The 17,556-nt window shown below is 46.7% G+C and overlaps 2 protein-coding genes across 6 annotated transcripts; one reads left to right on the top strand and one right to left on the bottom strand.

The window, feature by feature from the left end:
• Positions 1–219: 219 nt before the first annotated feature.
• POLR2F (RNA polymerase II, I and III subunit F) lies at positions 220–10,664 on the bottom strand. Of its 2 annotated transcripts, none has more exons than XM_077168794.1 (5): positions 10,532–10,664; positions 7,985–8,054; positions 5,134–5,264; positions 896–967; positions 220–408 (listed from the first exon to the last, which is right to left on the bottom strand). In XM_077168794.1, exons 1-5 carry the CDS (start codon positions 10,549–10,551, stop codon positions 318–320), a joined length of 384 nt encoding a protein of 127 aa, XP_077024909.1. In that variant the 5' UTR covers positions 10,552–10,664; the 3' UTR covers positions 220–317. The 2 variants fall into 2 exon arrangements, with proteins under 2 accessions (XP_077024909.1, XP_077024910.1); XM_077168795.1 differs by having other exon boundaries at positions 5,179–5,264.
• A 1-nt stretch (position 10,665) lies between these two features.
• Positions 10,666–17,107, top strand: C7H22orf23 (chromosome 7 C22orf23 homolog). 4 transcript variants are annotated; one of them, XM_077168790.1, is made up of 8 exons: positions 10,884–10,990; positions 11,181–11,292; positions 11,937–11,999; positions 15,098–15,280; positions 15,933–16,064; positions 16,267–16,367; positions 16,515–16,556; positions 16,996–17,107. In XM_077168790.1, the coding sequence occupies exons 1-8, from the start codon at positions 10,964–10,966 to the stop codon at positions 17,002–17,004; spliced, it is 669 nt and encodes a 222-aa protein (XP_077024905.1). In that variant the 5' UTR covers positions 10,884–10,963; the 3' UTR covers positions 17,005–17,107. The 4 variants fall into 4 exon arrangements, with proteins under 4 accessions (XP_077024908.1, XP_077024907.1, XP_077024905.1 ...); XM_077168793.1 differs by having other exon boundaries at positions 10,666–10,933; positions 16,515–17,107; XM_077168792.1 differs by lacking the exon at positions 10,884–10,990 and adding an exon at positions 10,667–10,857 and having other exon boundaries at positions 16,515–17,107.
• The last annotated feature ends 449 nt before the right edge of the window (positions 17,108–17,556 follow it).

Here is a 17,556-nt window from a genome sequence, read left to right as displayed (position 1 = left end):
AGGAAATTGGGAGTTTCCATGGCAACCAGCTCCCTCGGCACAAAGGCTCATCTGTCTGCTGGGGAGGCAGCTGAGGTATCTCCCTGCAGCAGCCTCTGCTCTGGTGAACTGGGGATATGGAGGGAGCGATACACAGGGGCTAAGGGCCCCTAGTGGTACTTAGAAAGCCGGGCAACAACCGGGAAGAAGGGGTGGTGGCATTATGGACAACTGAAGGTGGAGGGGGTTGAAAGGTTGAATACTTTATTATTTACATATACAAAAGAATGTGAGAATAGAAACTGAGGATGGGGCAGGGTAAGGAAGATGCTTCTGCCTCAGTCGGTGATGATGAGTTCATCCACCCCCCAGTCTTCATAGCTCCCGTCTGGTAGGTAGCGGCGAATGATGATGGGGATCTTTCGGGCCCTGTGGCAGGGGAGAAGTCAAAAGTATATGAGGGCTGGTAACTCCAGCTCTGCAGCAGAAAAGACAGGTTGTGTATGGAATGTGAGAATAGAGAAGTCTAAGAAACATCCCCATCAGACAGACAAGTGTACTTTGTAGGAAAGGAATTACAATAAAAAGAAAACACCTGCCATCCTGAGTGTGGGACAGTGAGTCTGGAAGGGCTCTGCCATGCATAGCTGAAGGGAGGAGGGAAGAGTGGGGCGTGTCGGTGAGGCTTCCTGCCACAGGGACCAGGTCAATTCTGACAGCTGGGAGAAGGCCATGTCTCACTACTGCCTACCCCTTTTGCCTGTGCCCTTCCTCCTCCCCCTTGAATGAACCAAGGATATATAGGAACAAGCACCACACTTCTCCAGTCAGGGAAGTGGAGCTGGGGGTATGTGGCAGAGAATGCAAGAGTTGCCTCCCAGGGCTCTGGAGGAATAAACTGATCTGGGCAACTTACTTCAGTTCTTTCATGGCGATGAGCAAGGGATCTGTCTCTCCCTCCAGCTCCACCATCACAGGGGCACACATCCTGTAGGTATAGGGAAGTTGTCGGGGAAAAACGCAAACACAGGGAGAAGGGCCCAGGAAGAAGTGGGGAGGGGGGCGTACACTTCACTAGTAGGACCTGCATCCTAGTCCTCACCTAGAAAAGTCATCTTCTAGGTAGACAGGGGGTATAGGAAGAGGTATCATGGGGAGCAGTGGCACAGAGGCCCTGCTAAAGATCTGCCACAGTAAGGGCACAACAGTGGGAAGCAAGGAGACTGGATTTAAATTTTGCCTCCAAATATAAATCACTTAATTTCTCTCCAAATCTCAGTACCCTCATTTGAAAATGGAAAAAATAATCCCTTCCTTGCCTACATGATGTCGCTAATAATGGCTAACAAGCAAGTGCTTACTAACTGCCCAGTGCTGTTCTAAGTACTTTACATATGATCTCATTTGAGGTAGGTACTATTTTTATTTCAATTTTGCAGAGGGGTAAATTGAGGCAGAGACGTTAGCAACTTGTCCAAGGTCACACAGCCAGTAAGGGACAGAGCCAAGACTTGAGCTCCACATGCTCCTAAGCAGTATGCTACAACACCTCCTGTTTAACAGGCTCAAGACATGCAGCCTTAAGAAAGGAATTATGAAAGTGAGAGAGCATCACTATGCCAAACTACATTCATTGTGTCAGCTCCCCTGCCCAGGGACCTTCCCCAGGGCCTCTCAAAGGCCCCTGAATCCATCAGTCAGGGCTGAGAGGAACAGCATGTACTGAGGGACACCATTCTGACAATGCTAATCGAACCCAAGCCCTGCCTCAGTGCCCAGCTCCCCTCGTTTTCCTTCTTGTGCAGCAACCCAGTCCCTCAGTGGTTCCACTCCTCTAACCCAACCCCCTCCCCAACCTCCACACAAAGCCAGTGATCAGGGCACTCACCTGCTTCTAATCCTGCTTTGACTCCACAGTCATCAGGCCAGAATCCACACTGGTTCCTGCTCACTTTTCTAGCCACTTCTCAGCTCCAGTCTCATCAAACAACTTGTGGTTCCCTTTTGTGGCTGCTTACAAGTCCATCCTCTCCCTACTAAACTGAGAGAGGCTCAAAGGCCTCCACTCTGGAATCACTTGCTAAACCTTCAGGGCTTGACTCATCGTGCATATGTGTCTCTTGGCATCAAGCTCACTGTACTATAACCACCTGTTTGGAAGTTCTCCACACCAGACCATGAGCTCCCAGTGGACCATAACCACCTATGACTCACTGCTGGCGGCCCAGCCCCTAGCACCATGCGTGGCTCACAGCAGAAACTCCATAAACAAACAAGGGGATGCCAAGCCTAGGCCCACCTCCTCTAAGATGATGCCCTTGATAATTCTAGGTCAATTATGGACCCCAAACCTGAAAATCATCAAAATTACCAGGAGAGCATGTTCAAAATACAGATTTCTGTCTCTCTATCACTCTCTCTTACACTGCGAGAAAGAGAGAGACACCCGGGTCCTGTCCTCTGAAGAGAATTTTGAGTGAATGGGGCCTGAGAATCTGCATCTTCAAGCTCCCCAGGTGATTCTGATAATCAGTCGAATTTGAAAACCACAGTTTTACATGATATAATTTACTAATATTATTAAGTATTTTGATTTGTTACTTCATATACCTAAACCTTATCTCCCCAAAACCTAAAAATTTCCCAAGGGCAGAAATCAAGTGTTTAACTTTCCTATATCCTCTCTCACTAAGTATTTAAACTTCCTCAAAATATAAAGTTTCAAAGAATATGGCAAAATGCTTTTCCTGGTCTGCACAGGCCTTATTTCTTTTAAGATATGAATAACTCAAGGGCATTCATTCATCCAGCACCTACTATGTGCCCTTATGTAATTTGGTCACACCAGGATTCCACAAATAAATGTCAATAATCCAGCCAAGATATGGATGTGATAAACAGCATCAGTCACCAGGTGGTGCTAATAAGCCAAACTCAAAACTCATCTGGAAGAAGCCAGCCACGAAATGCTTTTTCAGCACCTCCTAAGAACAAGATCACCACCGGCCAGGTGCTAATGGTGCAAATTATAGCCCTAGCTGTCAGAGCTTCCAGCCTGCTGGGAACAGCCAGCCAGCATTATTTATATTCCTTAATCAGAAAGGACAGGGCAGGCTACACTGGATCACATTAGCCCCAAAAGGCAAGTCTCTTTCTTTCATTAGTGCTTTGATGTCAGTCTCACTCAAATTTCCCGCCCACAAAATGAACTCCAACCTTCTGAACTTGCCATTCAAGGCTCCTACAACATGTTTCTCACCCTTGTGCCCAAGGCTTGTGCCTACTCCCCACCACAACCCACACTTGCCTGCTTCCATTTGGACCTCTACTAATGTTGTTTCTGGCACCTGGGCTGCCCTCAGATAAATTACCTGTCCCTGGGTAAATTCTAATTCCTGGGTAAATTCTAATTTCTTCATGAGGTTTTCCCTGTTAACCGCGCAATTACTGCCCTCCCCACCCCTATATATGAGTGGGTCCCCCTGCCCCATCAGACATAAATACCTGGAGGACTGTGGGATGAAGTCTTCCATCACCTTCACATCCCCAACAGAGACAAGCTCTGTGTCTTACTCAGAGTGCTAAATGACTGTTAACGCATACAATTAGCCTATTTGCTTGAATAAAACAGTTTATGAGCTCTTCTTTCCCTGCTGGGCCATTTTTTAAGCTGAACCACCACAGTGATCGGCAATGACGTCCTATTTCTGCACTATCCATTACGGTCGGCACTTGCCACAGGTGGCTACTGAGCACCTGAAATGTGCCTAGAGGCTATCATGTTGGGTGGTGCTGGTCTAGAGCATCCTGACCCCAGTGATAGGCTGAAGGTGACTGTGATTTCACCCAAAACAGCAAGGAGGGCAACAAGGCTGGCAAAAGGTCCAGCACAGTGGAATGGGGGAGGAACAATGCCGCCTCCAAAGCCCTTTCTCAGGTGGGCACAGTGGTCACCTTTAAGTCACAGGCCTGGAGGAGGTAAGTCCAAAATGCTATTTGAAAGCTAGGGAGAACGGTGTCCAGATTCAGCATCACTGCTTCTCCCACATTCACAGTTCCATAAAGTTAGCACCAGCTTTTCTTTCTGGTCCAATTTCCAATATTCCCCTACCTGAACTACCTCCTTTTTCTAGAAATGATTATTCACATGTAGATACTGACCATTTTCCACACCACCAGCCTGTAAGAAGCTTGGGGTGGGGGCTCCTTTCCTCTGCCTCATGTTTCCCTATGGAAGGCCTTCTATTAGAGTAACACTCTTGCCCTCTGGTCCCCTCAATTATTCCTCCCAGGGAAGGAGGAATAATTTATCTGACAGGTAAGCCTGGGAAAAAAGCAGGCACCTGTGACCCAGCCGCTTCAAGAGTCTGCTTTTCCAAAGCCACCTGTCCTCAGGGAGGGTCCTTTCCAGTCCATTCTTCACTATGCCCACAACCTTAGCAAGGAGGCTTTGCTTCTGTAAACAGCCCCTAGACCCCTACACTGCCTGTGACTGATTGGGTGAGTGTGCCTCATAGTTCAAAAGCCACACTCTTCAATCATCAGATACTTTCAGTGCCATCAGTCTATTGTCTATGGCCTAAACTTCATGGTTATTCTTCAATAACTGGGGAGGTAAAGGGGTGCTAATTATCAAATCCCCAGAACCCTACCATTACACTGTGCTTTTCTATCTCCAGCAGGGCCCTCTGGGTAGACAGTACCCTCTGCATTCTCCCCACTCCTCTGGGTTGGCCACAGTCAACCTAGCCTCAAGAACCTCCCTAAGCCCAGTGGGTACTGCTGTAACCTTTCTGACTGGCCCAGCCCACAATGACCTAGGGCTCTCTCAATGCATTCTCCTTTTGTGTTGCATTTAACTTGACAGTCATCAAGTTCTGTATTTTTACTGTTATTTTTCTAATGTCCTTTTTTTTGACTTCTCATATGTCCATGTCCTATTTCTCCTATTAGATTATAAACTCTCTGATCTAATAGGAGGGCAGGGGTCAAGCACAGTGACTGGCATACTGGGAGAGCTCTGTCTCTGGATTGAATTAGAGAGCAGGGACAGTCTGCTGTCAGGAGCCAGGCTGCTGAGAGGGACAGCTGCCATGATGGGCTTGCCATGAGAGGCCTGAGCGAAGGATGTGACCTGAAGGAGTGCACACTCACGCAATCTGGAGAGCTCGGGTGCCCAGCACACGGGCCCGCTCATACTTTGTCATGTACGGTGTAGTGATTCGCTTCTGGTTGGCCTGCGGTCGCTCCCCAGAAGGGAGGATCTCGACGTTCTCCTGGCCCTCCTGGACACCAAACAGAAGAGACAGGAAATCTCAGGTGCATTTTTCCGGCTAGGGAAGGAGCGTGACAATGACAACAGTAGTCATAACTACCTCTATCACTACTCTTAATGCTCATGACAAGGGTACTGGGGAACAGTAACCCTATCAAGTAAAGATTATAGTTCCCATTTCAGAGGCTTTGAGAGGTAACTAATTGGCCAAAGTCGCAGACCCAGTAAAAGACAGAAATCATGATCAAATCCACACCTGATGGAGTCCAGAGTCAACTACCTCACCCAGGAGTGAGAGCCTGGAGACAGGGTAGTCCCAAACCATTGGCTTTATAAAATGAAGTCCTAAAACACAGACAACAAATCACTCCAAGGAGGAAAAGAGGAACATACACCCCATCTTTCAGATAGGGTAACTGAAGCATTGGGTGAAATGACTAGAGAAATCAGGGTGAAGACAGGAATAATTATATACTCACATATTTGACAATTATTAAGCATCAGTCCTGTACCAGACATTGTTACAGATGCTGAGATAGACAATTAAGTGTTTCTGCTCTCAAAAATTCAAACCAGTCGAGGAGAGAAAAGAGTAAACAGAATAGAGGTGCTATGAAGGTATACTCAGGAAGAGTACCGCAAAAGTTAACAAGAAGGTGGGGGGTACATCTAACTCACTGGGGGTTGGAAAAACTATCCAGAGATAAAACAAGCCAATCTGAAAGGATGAGTAGGACGTGGAGCCTCCAGGCCAACAAGGAATGAAAGGGCATTCCAGGCAGACTGAATAACATGTGCAAGCACACAGAAGACACACAACGTATTTGGCTTGAGAAACTATTTGTGGAACATGATTAGAGCAAAAGGGGTACATAAGGTTGTAAGCAGGAAAATAAATTGTATAATAAAGAATTCAGCAAATATTTATTGAGTGCTTACTATATACCAGATAATGTTCTAAGTGCTTGGAATACAACAATGAGTAAGACAAATAAAAATTCTTTTCCCTACAGAAATTACTTTACAATGGGCAAAGATAGACAATAAACAAAATAAATAAGTAAAATACACAGTGTAAAAACAGGGAAGGAAGACACGGAGGGCCAGGGTAGTTGGGGAGAGGAAAAGAATGCTGTGAGCTTAAATACGATGGTCATGGAAGGTCTCAGTGAGGTGATATTTGGACAAAGATCTGAAGGAGGTGAAGGAATAGCCCGCATGATTATCTAAGGGAAAAGCATTCCTGGAAGAGGGAACAGCATGAACAGAGCAGGAGTCTGCCTGGCAGGGACAAAGAACCACAAGAAGAGATAAGGTCAGAGACGGAGCAGGTAGCTAGATCATAGAAAACTTTGTCTTTTTTACTCTTCTCTGAACTGGGAAGCCACTGGAGAAAGATTCTGAGCAGGGAAAAGACACAATTTGACTTACTATTTTAAGAACGACTCTGGATGCTCTGGTAGGAGGTAAAAGCAGAAGCAGAGAGACCGCTTAGGAAGACCAGTAGTGACTGATAATGTTGCAGGTTAGAAAGATGGCTATGGCAGCAGAGTGCCAAATAGCAGAGTGGAGTGAGATGAAAGTAGGAAAACCAGTAACAAAATATTTGCAGCAATGTGGGTAAAAGTAATGAAGCTCTCACCAGGCTGAGGCATTAGAAATGAAGAACAGAGACAGGTCTGAACCATATCTAGGAGGTCGAATCAACAGGACAAGAATGAAAAGAGCCATAAAAAAGGATGAAGAATGTTTCTGACTAAGGTGAATGGGTGTCTGGGAGTGCCACTACAGAGGGACAAAAGCCAAAAGGACGAACTTTAGCTTCCTGACTTGAAAACGGGGCACTTTCTTTCCAGGAGCAAAGCACTTCTCCCTGCATCAGTGACATAGAATAGAAAGCCCAATTTCATTCCTGAAGTTAGTAACCCATCCAGCTAGTTGCCCAAGCCTGGGAGTTATTGTTGTCATCTCACTTTTTCTCAGTCCCATATCCAATCTATCAAAATACCCATTTTCTTCTCATAACCTATACTACCAGAACCTAACAAGCCCAGTTATCTCTCATCTGGAGGTCCACAAGAGTTTCCTAATTGGTCCCTCTGCTTTTACTCTTGCCCCTCTCTAATTCAATCTCACTCTGCAGCCAGAATGCTTTTTTAAAAATGTAAAGTGGGGGCGGGCCACGGTGGCTCAGAGTTCTCGCCTGTCATGCCAGAGACCCAGGTTCGATTCCTGGTGCCAGCCCAGACCAAAAAAAAAAAAAAAAAAAAAAGAATGTAAAGTGAATCATGATACCCTACCCCCCTATCAGCTCAAAACTTGTCAGTGGCTTCCCATTGCCTTTGAGCCTCCAAAATCCTGTCTGATGTGGACCTTTATCCAAGGCTACTCTCCCCCTTACTCACTAGGTAGCCCCACGTTGCAGAGCATCTGGCACAAAATAAGCATTCAAGGCATGCATGCTGACTGAATGAAAGGGAAGGTCCCCACTTCAGTGCACTAACTGCCCAGGCACTAAGGTCTACAGACGAAGCAGCCAAAAGCCTTCAGGCCCACCCCCAGAGCTTTTCCAGCACCTAGGTCCAGCATATTAGAACACCACTCACTCTAAACAGGGATGCTTGTGGCAGGGCCCTGACAATCAATAGGAGGTAAATGCATCCAATTATTACCTGCTGCCAGCTCAGCAACCTGGGCTACAGAGGTGGGAACCCAAGGTTAAATACTGACCTCCTCGGCATTCTCCAAGTCATCTAGCCCTTCATCCTCCTCCACATCATCAAAGTCATCACCATCAAAACTGTACAAGAAAAAGAGGCCAGTTAGAGCATCACTTAACTGTGATCAAAGAGGGCAGAGATATGGGTCTTACTTGATACCTAGGAGGTACTAAATAAATATCTACTTAATGAATGAAATCAAACTTCTGTTTGATTTTACTACCTCCATCTTTCCCCATCCATTAGGTCTCACTCATCATTGCTGGATCATTACAGTATGTATGTAAACATATAGATATTTCCCTATCTTAAAAACCAAACTTACTCTCTTCTCACACACCCCCACCTCACCCCTACCCTCCATAGCCCTATTTCCATTATTTCCTTTGGAGCAAAATTCCTGAAGGGGATATCCATCCTCATTAACTCCAATTTCTCTTTCTGTTCTGACACAATCTCATTCCAATATGACTTTCATGACCCCACCCCGGTTCCAGCAAGACCCCTTTTTTTTTTGGCATCGGCAGGCTCCGGGAATCGAACCCAGGTCTCCAGCACAGCAGGCAAGAATTCTGCCAGAGCCACTGATGCACTGCCCAGAACCACTCTTTTTGTGGTTAGAAATATGAATGATCTATTTCTGCATTACTAAATCCAAAGAGCAATTCAATTCTCATTCTCATTTAAGTGGACCTATCAGTAGACATGCTAGACAACTCTTCCCCCCTCCATGCAATCTCCTTCACTGGACTTCAAGAACCTTCCCTGCCTTAGTGTTGCCCTGCCTCACAGGCTGCCCCTTCTCAGATTTCTTTGTGGTTTTTCCTCTTTCCTCCTAAGCACTCAATGTCAGAATGATCCAGCACTCTGGCCCTCTCTCCTTCCCTACGGAACTCACTTCCCTGGTGAGCTCATCTGTTTCTTAGTTTTGATTAACTTACTTATGCTGATGACAACCACATTTTTATCTTCAGAATCGACCTCTCCTCTCACCACACATATCCAATTCGTCAGGAAATGTTCCTGGATCTACCTTCAAAATACATCTAGAATGCAACCACTCCTCACCATACCAACTCTACTAGTAACTCCCTTGTGCAAGCCACTACCTTCTCTCACCTTGATTAAACCCCACTAAGCTCCCTGCTTCTGTCCTTATCCCTCTACAGTATATCAACATAGCTACCAGGATGATCCTTATAAAATCTCAAATCACATCATTCCTCTACTCACAATTCTTCGATGGTTCTCCATTTCACTCAGAGTAAAAGCCAAAGTCCTAACAATGGCAACACGCTTACATCATTTGGCAACCTATCACCTGCCTCCCTGACCTCATCCCCTACCATGCTCCCCTTCCAAGATCTACTCTGGTCTCCTGGCTGTTCCTCAGAAACTCCAGACACGCTCCTCCCTAACACCCTATGCTCTAACTCTCCCATCTCTCGCAAAGGCTAATGCCATCACCTTCTACTCTTGTTCAAATGACACCTTCTCCATGAAGCTTTTTCTCAAATGACCGTTCCATTTAAAGCTGTGATGTACTGCTTTGCCCTTTCCTCTATTTTATTTTCCTATAACACTTACCACCTTCTAATATACCATAAACTTTCCACCATACTATACACATACCTACTTATTGTGCCAATTGTGCATCATCTGTCTTTGCACACCCCTCCCCCAATTCATTCATTTCTATAATCCAAGCTCCTGGAATAGAGTCTGACACAAAAATTTATTGATTGAATGAACCAATTCAACCAAATTCAATATGACGTATTTAAAATAACTTCATGACCCCACTTAAATCTTCACCACCATCCTTGACCTCAAGTACCACACCATCACACCCAAGTAAGACAATAACAACCTGTGCCTTCTTCCAGGTTCCCCATCATGGTTGGAAGAACTACCCACACAGTTATTCATCTAGAAAATGCTAACCCTACATCCCTTCTCCCCCTCACACTCATATTTTATCCATCACCAAATCCTGTCAATTCTACTTTCTGAAATCTGTCAAACCTGTACCCTACTCTCCTACTCATGGTAACTTCACAACCTCTGAAGTTTCACCAGCCTCTCTCAGATAATTAAATTTCCCTCCTCTGAATTACTTCTCTACTATATACTTCAACTACTTGTAATATCTCTTATCTAATATTAGCTTTTATATATATATATATATATTAGCTTTTTATGGAACTATTTCTGCCTTTAGAAGGTGAGCGCCTTAAGGTAGGGACAATGCCCAATTCATTTCAATATTTCCAGTACAAGATACAGAGCCTGGCTCTGTGGAAGTCTGTTGAATGGCACCTTATGCACTGATCCCCTCTGGTCCCTTGAGCCTGGGCCTTTCTGTGTCTAGCCTGTGGCGTGGCCTATGCCCCAGTTCCCCGGCCTCCCCTTCTCCAGTTCCGCCGGTCCCCTCAGGTCCTCAGTCTCCTCAGACACAGCCCCTCCACGTCTGGCTTCTCAGCCTCTTCCGACCCGGTCCCGCCTCATCCGCCCCTTCTGAGGCTCCCGCCTAAGTTCACTTCGCTCCCGCACTCACTTGTCCTCGTTATCTGACATGCTGCCCCGGCTGCAGCGACCTCACTCTGCTACGCACACGCGCGCGGCGACACGCACCCAGCCTCCAATTCGCGCGGCGCCCGGCACACTCTGCGGCTGCGCTGAGACCCAGCGGAAATCACTTCCGGGAGGCAGGCAGGAGAGTCAAATATGCGCATGCGCTGGATGGTGGGCGTTCGTTACCTTGGCAGCAAGAGCCGCTAGCTTCAGGCTCCAATAGGAGGAATCGCGGAGTGTTCCTGAGGGTTACGGGAGCCGGGTGCCGCTACAGAGCCGTGGGGACACCCAGGCCGGGCCTCACATTAGGTGAAGTTTCAATTTGGCCTCACCCAATGGGCACTGTTGTGACCACGGCGATCTTAAAGCTCCCTTCCTCCAAAGGGTACATCCTTGCCACAGGCGCCTGGTCAGGATGAGGACTCTCTGTGTGCGCGTGTGTGTGCATATCTGACTATGTATCTGTGTTTTGGGATGTTGGGCCCTGTCGCGATATTGACTGGCAGCATCACTATTCTCCTATGGCCAGACTCCCGACCCCGGCTCCCACATTCAGGTGGAATTGGGGCGTGGGGAAGCAGGGATGTGGCCTGGGAGACAGGGGATGTATCTTTGCACCTTTCTCTCCTCAGGGACCATCCATGACTTCCCAGGAGAGGGTGGGGGCAGTGACCAAAGGAATCGGGCTCTGGCGTTGCCCTAAACGGGCCACATACACCCCGGGAACCTGCGAGCTGCTCAGAGGTCAGTGCATTAAAGGGGTGGTAACAGTTGCCCTCAGTAACTCAGTTCTCCCCTATATGATCTGTGCCTTAGTAATAGCTATCTTAATTTTAAAGATGAGAGCGTGGGGTTCAGAGAGGTTCTGGGTTCAATAGCTTGTAAGTGGCCAAAAGTCAAAAAGTTAAGAATTTTAGAGTAAAGTACTGTGCAGTCTTTAAATCACACACTCCTCCTCCGTAGGAAGCCTTGTCTCCTTCCAATCCATACCTACCCATACCAGCAACATCTATTACTTGCCCTCACACTACGAAATACCTTTTCCTTCATTTAGCTTAGGGAAACCTGTACTTGGATATTTAGTTGTGCCCATTGGATTAATCTCCATTTCCCTTCTAGATTGTTTACTCCATCAGGGCAGGGATTGTGCCTAATATCCTAGTAGGAGGATAATAAATAATAAATAAAGTAAATAAGTAAAATATATAGAACTTAGATGGTGATAAGTGCTATAGGGAAAAAAAATGAAGCAGGGAAGGAAGAAGGAAGGAAGAAAAGGATTGTTCAGGTGTGGAATGGGGGTAAAAGAAGGAGGTGATGCAAATAAGGTGATATGAAGGCATCTGCCTGCAGCCCAGAAGGTCTCATAGAAATGCTTTCTCTTGCAGTTATGATGAAGGAATCCAAACTGACCAACTTCCAGCAACGCCAAATCATGGACACTGTGAAAAGTAAGAAGTAGTCCACAGAGGCTTCCAGGCAGGGGGATTCTGGTACACATTTTTTAAATGTCCCTTCATATTGAAGCATATGGAGAGACCTCGTTTAAAAACAAAAGCCAAAAAAAAAAAAAAAAGAATAGTATTTCTGCACCTTGGCTCTGAAGAAGTGACTCTGTCGGGCCTTTGCCCCTTCTCTGGACATGATTCCTGGCATTATGAAAATTCTCCTGAAGTCTGGCTCTGCCTGACCTTCCCAAGGGATCACAGCCCAATAGGGACTTTGTGCCCAACCAGAATAGTCTCAACACAGTCATGTCTGCAGTCTGTCCCTCCCCATTACACACATACCATATGAGCTCTCCAGAGGAAAGGACTGTGCGTGTGCTTTGTTTGTAGTTTTATTCATTCATAGCTTGGCTAGTGGAAACAAGATGATTGGCTAAATTCAAACTTAGAACACAGAAAACCTTTCTATGGCTCATCTCTTGCTAAACATTGTTATTTGCTTTTAAGAATAGAATAAAAGCGGAAGAATTAAAGGCAGTACACGGGTAGCATAACAAGGTACCCCCTTGAAAATAACCTTGTCCTCTGAGTCAGCATTTAATGAGTCAGAATAGAGGCCTGCACAGTTGCCTTTTAAAGGCAGAATGCCAAGAGGCCCAAGTCTGTTGGGCTTTCCTTGAGTCTGCCCAAAGTTACTGGCTTCCCTAAAATAGGAATGTACCTGTATGGAGGGCATTTGATCAACCACAGACCTGCATGGGAGGAAGAGTCAGAGAGGCAGATATTGACAGTGTCCGTCCATCACTGACTGTGAGAGGGAGGGAGGCTCTGTCAGACCAGTTCAGGGATCAGAATCACTTCCTTGTTGTGGTCAAGGACAACTCAGGCTACCAGAGCCTGGTGCCATCACAAGTTTGAATCACATAACTCTATCTCCATACTCAACAGTCTACTAAGAATTTGGTGTCCCCTGTCACATGACTGCAAAGAGAATGTGCTAGAAATTCCACCAAAAATAAATACCTCAAGTCCAAAGACTGGTCTGCTTGTTCACCACTATAGAGCTGCTCCTAGAACACGAACTCAGTATTTATTGAACAGCTGAATTGTTTCAATGATTAGGCCCACATGAGTAATTGATTTGCCTGGCAGTTTTATTCTCATTAAGAAATTTTCCTTAAAACAAACTAACAAAAAAATTGCTTCCAAGCCTTGGTGTTGAGTCTCAGTTTTCTTTTGGAATTTCTTCTCTACTTCTTTCCTGTGAACCAAATCTTATTCAATGTTTGAAGCTTAGCTCAAATTCTTTTGCAAGCCATAAATACCTTTGCTTCACCTGAACTCCCAGAATTATTTGCTGAGAAAGGTCCAAAGGAAGAAGTAGTATTTGAGCTAACTCTTGACAGAGTTAAGAGTGGACAGGAAGTGGAGAGAATGAGAGGTACATTCTGAGAAACCCAGCATCTCTTTAGAGAAAAGAGATTAATTCATGGTGTGGCTTTAGGTAGATGGCATAAAAAGGGATGATTTGTGGGAAATAATGGCAGCTCCATCCTCCAGTTGCTTGGGACAGATGCCTTGGAATCATCCTTAATTCCTTTCTTTATCCCACATCCATACCCAATCCATCAGCAATCCATCTTCTTAATCTTCAAACTATATCCTGACTTTAACTACTTGTCCCCAACTCCGCTGCTAGCACCTGGCCCAGGTCCCCATCGTCTCACCCCATTATGACATCATTAACCTTAGAACTGACCTCTTTCCTCTTCCCTTGGCCCTCTATACTCTATTTTCAACAGCAGCTGAAGGGATCATGTCACTTCTGTGCTCAAAATCCTCCCATGGGCTTCCTGTCTCATATCAAGCAAAAGCCAGTACCTCCAGATGCCAACAAAGCCCTGCAATCTGGGGCCCTCCATGAGTCCCTAACCTCTGCTCTCATTATGACTCCCTTCACCTCCCCAACCCCCCATGCTCACTCCACCCCTGGTACCTGGCCTCCTGTGTGTTCCCCAAAGCTCCCAGACCCCTCCCACCTCAAGGCCTGTTTCCTATGCCTGGAATGCTCTTTCCCAGGTTACTGGCCTAGTTGGCCTCCTCACCAGTCTCAGCTATTTTCTCAAATGTCACCTCCTTCATGAAGCCTTCCCTGACTACCCTGTTTGGAATCATGGAATTCACTGTTATAGACCCTGTGCTCCATCCCTGCACTGTCATCATCTAACCAACTACGTATTTTACTTATTTTACTATCATCTCCGCTCCCAGCCCAAACATAAGCCCTGTGAGAACAGGGCCTTATCTTAAATTCTATCCCCAGTATCCAGGGCTTGGCACACAGTGGGTACTTAATGCTTATTTGCTGATGGGATGATAGAAGGCTGGGAAGTATCAACAGGGGCCAGATCATAGCAGTGGGTAGGGCATGCTCTAAGCTGGGCTTTAGAATGACTGAGAGGAGGGACAATCAACCAGAGGAGGTGATGTGGTTTTCTAGGCTGCACCAAAGGATGGACCGCAGGAGGGACAGGTGTCCACTACCACCCAAACTGTCCCTCTCTGCTCTTGCCCCCAGCAGGTTTGAGGATTCCCTCCTATAGAATAAAAGCATCGGTACAAAGGCTTGATGTACAAGGGTGTTTATTGCTGCATTGTTTGAAGTAGAAAAAAGAAAAAACTAAAAGCAACCTGAATTTCTGAAACTAAGAGACTAGTTGAATAAATAATATGCTCATTTTAAGGACTAATATACTATAAAAATAAAGTATATTTATTTACTATAAAACTATGTTACATATATAAATGGATTGATCTAGAAAGATGTCCATTATTAATTATTAAGTGAAGAGTCTATTCCTGAATACTGAAGTATGATCAAGTGTTTGAAAAAAAATCATATATGTGCGCATCTGTCTTTGAACATACTCCAAAAGCAGGGCAAGGGACCAGCAAATTATAACTAATGCTCATTGTGGGGGGTGGGGTTGGAGGGGGAAAGGGATATTGCTATAATAAACAGCTGTCACTTTTATGATTAAAAAAACAACAACAACAACAACTAGCCAGGTGAGCCCCCACCCTGGCCCTCCCTTCCCCAGGAGGAGACACTCTGCCCCTGCAATGCAGCCCAACATCCAGCCAGAGGGCATTGCCACCCAAGCCACCAGCCTCTGCCATCCACCTGCCTCCCATCCTGACGGCCCGGCCTCACCTCCGGCCTGCCAATGTGTGCCAAGCCAACGGGGCCTACAGCCGGGAGCAATTCAAACCTCAAGCCATCAGTAAGTGTCAGGGCCTTGGCTCAAGCCTCTCTTCTACCTGGCTCCATGGGAAGGGAGGGGGCAGGCAGCTCACAGGGCAGGTGAGCAGGTATGGATGTATGAAATTCCTGTGCTTTTCATACGAATGCCCTTGAGCCTTGACACATGTTCAGTGCACAGGGGAGCATAGTTAGGTCGTCTTGATCCTCTTTTGTTCTTTTTGTAAAGGACCAAGCTAATGCCCAGCAGTCAGGTCTTACAACTGCTCTCAAGCACACACACACCATCCCTCCAATCCAGAGTTCCTCTGTACTCCAGCCCCCCTCCCCGAGCTGTTCCTTCCCGCCTGGTTGGCACCCAACATAACTTTTGAGCCAAGCCCTCTTAACTTCTCTTGGTAGTCTCTGCCCTCAGGCTGCCCTACAGGTGTCAAGGGGCCCCAAGTTCCCGAGTTAGCTCAGCCTTGCTCTGCACCAAAGCAGTGTGTGGGTTTGGGAAGACTTTTTTCTCATTCTTTCAACCCCTTCCTGCCAATCTTGATGTGAGTAGAAGGTACGGAGTTCGCAGAAGTCCTCTCCACGTTTCCCAGTCGCCCTGCAGCAAGCAGGCCCAATGGGCAGCACAGACCATGCGCAGGAACGCCCCTTAACCAAGCCATGTCTGGGCCTTCCAGGAGATCTGGAGAAGGAGAAGCGAAAACTCCAGAATATCTTTGCCACTGGAAAGGACCCAGAGGAACAGAAAAAAAAGGTCACTTCTGTGCGAGAAGAGGACCCCACCCCTGAACTGGACAGGTTTGAAGAATGTAAGCCTCTGGCCAAAGTGGGTAGGGATGAGGGAGTCCAGAATCAGGACAGGGGGTTTCTGAGGGCCTGTGAGCGAGAAAGAAACATGGTTTGACCATGGAACAGCTTCTCTCCCTGAGCTAGACAACCACTAGCCACCACCCCTCCCAGCAGCCTGGCAGCCCCTATTCCCCTGTTCACTGATGGCCCTTCTCCATCCAGTGGTTAAGGAGATCCAGGAGAGGAAAGAATTCCTGGCTGACATGGAAGCCCTGGGACAGGGCAGACAGTACCGAGGAATCATCCTGGCTGAAATCTCCCAGGTAGGAGAAGCAACATGGAAGTGGGAGGGGAAGGGCCTCTGTATGGAGTATACACCCTCAAGGGTCAGTATGGCTCCAGTCTCACATCTGTGATGGCTCTGAAAGTTCCTGCTCCTGAGACTTGGTTTTTCCCCATGCCCTCTGCAGAAGCGACGGGAAATGGAAGATATTGACCACAAGAGGAACGAGGTACTGAGGAGGGCTCTTGTCACCTCTTAATCTGTCTCCCAGGACAGGAGCAGGGGAGCCCAGCCTTGACTTCAGGAGCCCACAGTCATCCCAGATCAGCTCCTCTGGTCCGGCCCCTAGCCTTGTCACACAGCAGCACAGCACTGCCCTAGCCCGGGGCCCCCGGGTGAATACAGCACCCTAGAAAATGGACCACCACTCAGAATGAGCCGCTTTGTCTCAGACCCTGCCCAGGGCTGCTAGTCAGCTGCCAGAGCCTCTTGAGACACACACACAAGCACATGCAGATTTAGTCTTCCAAGGGAAAGAGAGCTCCATACACATTGAAAGCAAGGCCAAAGCCCCATCTTGAACGTGTGTCTACCCTGGACATCTGACAGGCCCTCTCCCACCACCCCTCCGTCTGTGTGTCCTGCCTATTTCCTTTTCTGAACTTTAGAATGAATGATTCCTGTTGCCTTGTCTGAAGACCCACTCATTTGACTTCTTACCACCTTGAGCAAATGTTTAACCACAGTGATGAAAGAGCCAATAAAACATGGTTAACACAGGTTGTTACACACACTGTTTTGTTTTCAGAGGGATAAGGCTTACTTGTTCATGGGGCTAGAATTTCTCCACTGTAGATGGTTTCTAGACACCTATTTGCATATTTCAAGTGGAAATAAAAGCCAGCAACTTTGGAGCTCCCCGTGGGCCAGTGGTAGGTGCTTAATTCACCCTTATTTTATTCTCTCAATAAGTCTCTGCAATAGCTTGTTTTTGCTGCATAAGAACAGAGGCTCACCAGGATACTCGATCCAAGGCCAACTTGGGATTAAAATTTACCTTTGTCTTCCCACTAAGCCCACTGCCCAGAAACAGAAACACAAGGGGATGGAGCAATTCAAGACTATAAAGATCCTGGTTTTAGAGTGTGGCTTGGTTCCACCTCCAGCATGTGCTCCGTGACCTTGGGCAAAAACCACATCCTGAACTCTGGTTTGCTCATCTGTGCGGC

This window comes from Tamandua tetradactyla, chromosome 7 (genome assembly GCF_023851605.1).
Source record: "Tamandua tetradactyla isolate mTamTet1 chromosome 7, mTamTet1.pri, whole genome shotgun sequence".
Taxonomy (NCBI): domain Eukaryota; kingdom Metazoa; phylum Chordata; class Mammalia; order Pilosa; family Myrmecophagidae; genus Tamandua; species Tamandua tetradactyla.
The sequence above is the reverse complement of the archived record's forward strand: the minus strand, read 5'-3'. Positions and strand labels throughout refer to the sequence as shown.

Excerpts from the sequence above, each read along its gene's own strand:
- C7H22orf23 (XM_077168789.1), top strand. The coding sequence starts at position 10,964 with ATGAGGACTCTCTGTGTGCGCGTGTGT. Across the intron at positions 16,065-16,266 it reads ACTGGACAGGTTTGAAGAAT|TGGTTAAGGAGATCCAGGAG; the intron begins GTAAGCCTCTGG and ends TTCTCCATCCAG. Across the intron at positions 16,368-16,514 it reads TCCTGGCTGAAATCTCCCAG|AAGCGACGGGAAATGGAAGA; the intron begins GTAGGAGAAGCA and ends TGCCCTCTGCAG.
- POLR2F (XM_077168794.1), bottom strand. The coding sequence starts at position 10,551 with ATGTCAGATAACGAGGACAA. Across the intron at positions 5,265-7,984 it reads ACTTGGAGAATGCCGAGGAG|GAGGGCCAGGAGAACGTCGA; the intron begins GTCAGTATTTAA and ends TTTGGTGTCCAG. Across the intron at positions 968-5,133 it reads ACCCGAGCTCTCCAGATTGC|GATGTGTGCCCCTGTGATGG; the intron begins GTGAGTGTGCAC and ends CTATACCTACAG.